The sequence below is a fragment of the Alosa sapidissima genome, chromosome 11, assembly GCF_018492685.1.
Source record: "Alosa sapidissima isolate fAloSap1 chromosome 11, fAloSap1.pri, whole genome shotgun sequence".
NCBI classification, from domain to species: domain Eukaryota; kingdom Metazoa; phylum Chordata; class Actinopteri; order Clupeiformes; family Clupeidae; genus Alosa; species Alosa sapidissima.
Genome location: NC_055967.1, coordinates 1,396,112 through 1,400,958, shown reverse-complemented (window position 1 = coordinate 1,400,958; position 4,847 = coordinate 1,396,112). Strand labels below are relative to the sequence as shown.

General features: G+C 40.5%; 1 protein-coding gene across 1 annotated transcript; it reads left to right on the top strand.

Annotated features, from left to right (window-relative positions):
• The first annotated feature begins 1,013 nt into the window (after nucleotides 1–1,013).
• On the top strand, nucleotides 1,014–3,690 carry LOC121723284. The gene is made up of 5 exons (XM_042108854.1): nucleotides 1,014–1,726; nucleotides 1,925–2,118; nucleotides 2,626–2,773; nucleotides 2,862–3,066; nucleotides 3,145–3,690. The coding sequence occupies exons 1-5, from the start codon at nucleotides 1,625–1,627 to the stop codon at nucleotides 3,447–3,449; spliced, it is 954 nt and encodes a 317-aa protein (XP_041964788.1). The 5' UTR covers nucleotides 1,014–1,624; the 3' UTR covers nucleotides 3,450–3,690.
• The last annotated feature ends 1,157 nt before the right edge of the window (nucleotides 3,691–4,847 follow it).

The window sequence follows — 4,847 nt, the reverse complement described above, 5'->3', positions numbered from 1 at the left end:
TAAACAGTGGGCGAGCTGCTAGATACGTTAGCTAAATCCACCCAACTTCCAATATCTCCTCAGTCACCTCATTTGGGTCATCTTTTTGTGTGAAGTAAAACAACAATATATTAATACTATTGTCATAGCCCCGCTGTTCCTGTGTAACATAACCTGTATAGAACATACTTCCACTAAGTAACTAACGATTATCCTAAAAATAAATCATAATAATGTGCTAATATCTTACCGGTGAAAGGTAATCCCACGGGTTCTCACTTCCAGACAACGTCGATTAGCGCATCCATAGGCTGCACAAAAGTCTGGCATCTTATGTCAGCAATTTCTTGTAGAAATCATGATGTAAGATGTTTTTAACAAACCAACCCGAAAATAAAAACCATGAGCAACTTCAGTTATATTGAAAATAAAGACCAATTCTGCCTCTCCCATCGATGTAAAATGATTGGGTGCTAGCTAGTAGCCTAGCCATGATACACAACTAAGCTGCAAGATTAAGTCGTTTTTAGAAGAGAAAAGCTGCGATTTTAACATGTTCAAGCATCCAGGATTATAACCACGCTAATAACGTTTTAAAGAAACCAAACTGTTTGTAAATCCATCAAAATGTCAGCGAGATAAGAGTATTTATGTTTGTGCAGATCACGGACCTTACCTCAGTTTGCCTCAGGTTCCACAGATTCTGACAGAAAGCTTGACTGTAGTAAGATGGCCGACCTCTGCGGACGTTCTGGACGCCGCCGTAAGACATCTAGTGTTCTATATATATCTATGTGCCTGACCACGACTCCTCTTTACTGCGCATGCTTCAACTTCTGCTGCGCAGCCGCACTTCAAATTGGTTGCAAATTTTCCAAGATGGCGTCGCCTCGGCGGCTTCAATTCCATAGAACACTGCTGAATGCAACCACACTGTCCAGTTCTATATATACAGTCTATGGTAGTGACAGTGGGGGCTAGCAAGGATAGCGATAACCTAGTCTAGCTATCTACCTGTCAGATTTGTTTAACGTTACCTAGCAACTAGTCATCTACAATCGCTGTAGCTTAGATCCCTCCCATCTGATCTTTGACAAACTCCAAGGCTTCTGGTCATGTTGTAAACACGTTGGCTTTGTCTTTTTACTCAAAACTCTACGATGTTAGTTGACACAGCTGGTTCGCTCAATGCAAAGCGACATGACTCAAGTAGATCAGTAGGCCTACTCCCAACTCTAGGCTGTTGTGCAGATGTTTCTGCTGTGATCTGAGAAATCTGAGTAAAATTGCTAAAACATGTAAAATGTTTCTTTGGCCTCATCCCATGAAGTGATTTAGCTTTAAAGTCAATCCTGTAATTTAATAGGAACCAGGGATTTCAGTACTGGGGTATTAAAGAGAAAATAGGTAGCCTACTGTACATAAATTAGTCCATCTGAACTTACACACATTGGCCCCAATGTAAACTTAAATCAGCATTTTTTTCCCTAAATAATGAATTATAGATGTATACTATAAATTACATAAATATAAGATGGAACTACCCTCCCTGTCACACACACATACACACTATCATTGTGAATCCTTAACATAACCTCACTCTCCCCACCCCTCACAGACGGGCCCGTCTTATGGATGTAAATTTATGACTGGATATCTGTCAACTCTGGGCATCAAGGCAGGCGAAGGACGTGTCGGGAGGATACTAAGGGAGGTGCATCAGCCATATAATATCTTGCGTCGTCAGGTAAGATTGATATAGACAAAAAGTCAGTGACAAAACAGTTTTAACAAAAGGTCATCATCGGCTGTGTCGTATATCCTGTGTTATATTTGATCAATACTGAGTATATGCCAGTTACACAGAACCAGACATGCCATGTGCTTGCAAAGTATTTTCATGATTAGGCCTATTTTAGTTAAATTTGTATGTTCTTTGTTTTAGGGAGCACGCAATCTAAACCCTATTCCATATCATGCGGAATACATGGGACATAAGCTTCACATGGACCAAAACGAGAAGCTGGGGATGTTTGGTGTCACACATGTTTTGGCTGTTGATGGCTTCAGCAGCAAAATTGTAGCCAATGTTACAATGCCAGTGAAGAACAACCTGGTCATTTACAATGAAGTGTACAGGTAAATGCAGTGTTGGGCAAACTACTTGGAAATTGTAGTGAGCTATGCTATCAGTTACTCTGCCATAAATAAAGCTTCTCTACACAAAAGCTACCACCCAGTCAAATGTAGCAAGCCAAGTTACACAAACACAGCAAAAGTAGTTCTGTACATACTGTAGGAAGCTACTTTAAGTTGCGCTAATTTTACATGACACACATGTTTAAGTTGAACCAAATGTCATGCACATGTTTGTGTGTGTGTTAAATTCTGGATTGAATCTGTGATTAATAAGAAGTTTCCATTCCAAATATAGGCCAACTAATTAAAGTATATCAGGGATATTTTCTATGCGATGAATGGCTGCGCTGTGTTTAGCCACAGAAGTACTCCAGAAAATTGTAGCTTGTGTGGTCAAGCTACTTGATCAATAAAGGAGTTAAGCTACTAAAAAGTTACTTGATTCTGGAAATAGTGAAGCTACTGCCCAACACTGGTATAATACAAGTTCATATTATTATATTACAGAGCAGCTGTTGCCAGCAATGGTATGTGGGACCAAATCAGAGTGGACCACGGAAGGGAATTCTTCTTGTCTCTTTACGTTCAAGAGAAACTGTCCCAGCACCGATTCAACACCAATAGGGTACCATACAAACAAACAACATCATCAAAGGTATTTTTCTTTAAAACAAAAAAAAAGAGGAAAAGACATCACAATACTTAAAATGTTTTTTTGGCTCACCGCTTCACTTCTAAAACAGAATCTCCGTGTGGAACGAATTTGGCCCAAAGTGAACACCAGGGTGAACTATCCATTAAAAAGAGCCCTGGTCGACCTAGTTGATACGGACAGTCTTGACATGCAGGACAACAACACCAAATACTGTGTCTCCAACCTCACGTGTCAAGTGAGCCAAATTGGACTTGAGAGAGCAGTGCAGTCCTGGAATGCCCACAGAATACCAGGTAGGACACTTGCAATTATTGCTTTGGAGCACTTGATTGTGTGTGAAACTGAAGATTCTTTACCCACATGACTTTAAGGCAGAGGAATACCAAACATGCTTGCAGCTGGTGGTTGTCCACAAAGGATATCCATGGAGCTCCTCCCCAGTGCTGCAGAGGCTGCAAGAATGTATGAGGACGATTTAGGAGCCTCCCTGAGTTGGGCGTCAGCCTTTGGGACGGACCCCTTTTCCTCAGAAGAAGACCAACAGCAGGCAGAGCAGGTGTTCTTGCAAGAATACCCAGACATAACAGTCCTCTTTGACAGGGCGGTCAACAATGACCTCAGTCTTTTTCAAGACGCGCTGTTGTGCCTCATCAATGCAACAAATAGGTTTGCATGAAATCAATAAATGCATTTTTTTTTCCCTAAGTGGATCTGTTTCAATTTCCTTATGTCTCGCCACAATTAATTAAGTACATAGTACCTGTTCTTTGTCCCATGTGTGCTTAGTTTCAGCATCCCTGCTGGTTTGAATGCAATACGATGACATGTCTTCTTTTATACTACATATACCTAATATTTCATAATCATAATCTCAATATTGCGATTGTTATCTTACACTTAATTTTTCACTGAATCAAAGGGAAACAGAATGCTTTTGTGAAAACATTACATGTAATGCAAATTAGACAAAAAAAGCAAATTAGACAATAACTTGAATTTAACTGAATTTATTGAAACAGTTTTTCAAACGGGGCCAACGCCTCTGACAGCCCTGCTACCTCATGGCTGCAGCTCTCCACTGCATCTGCCCGGCACTTTGGACATGAAGGTCTTTCTTGTGTCCACACACGGACACACCTCTGGCACCCAATAATGCTCCTACAGCATGTGGCAAACACTGGTCTAACAGCAAGACCTGTGAAACACATTGAATAATTTGTTTTATTCGTTTTCATTTTATTTATTCACAGGACTCTTTTTTTAGGGTAGGATACTTTTTGCACCAAGTTTATTTATATGACAACACAATAATGACAGGGAGGATCCATAATTGCTTTAAATAAAGAACATCAACGTTTTGGAGAGGCCCAGTCCTAGCCCAGACCTCAATAGCAATAGAGAATGGAATGGAATGAACCTTAAGACTACTCGCACCAGACATCCTAAATATATGGCTGAATTAAAGAAAGAAATACCACTTGGGCATTGTTCATTATCTGATTCACAGTTAACAGGCACTTGGTTGAGACTATTACTGTTAAATGAGGCTTAAACAGTAATTCATTCCAAGGGTTCACTTATTTTTGCCACTGGCACTTTGGATGTTTTATGAATGTTTTGAACAAAGACATGACAGACAAGAATTCCTTTTGCACAATTAGGTTCAGCACATTGTGTTTGGTCATACTGGTGAGTTAGAAGATGAGATCAGATTTAGTGACTCATTTTTGCAGAAAACCAAATAATTCCAAGGTGTTCACAAACTTTCACGTGGAACTGTAGTACTGTATTGTAGAACTGAGTGTTGGAGCCCAAAAGTAGTCTTGGAGTCCAACAGTTGAATCATATATCTCATTCCCTGACAATGCAATCAATTTAATGAGTGAGAAAGGCACAAAAACATCACCAACCTTTGCAGATGAGACAACCAAATGCCGCCCTTATGGTTGTCACTTCTGGTTCGGCCAACACCAGGACAGTTGACCGTGCAGACGCGCCACTCAACTCCTTGATGACCTTCGTCACCTCCTTCAGTTCCTGGGCTGCCTCAACCACCTCCTCTATCTCGGCAATC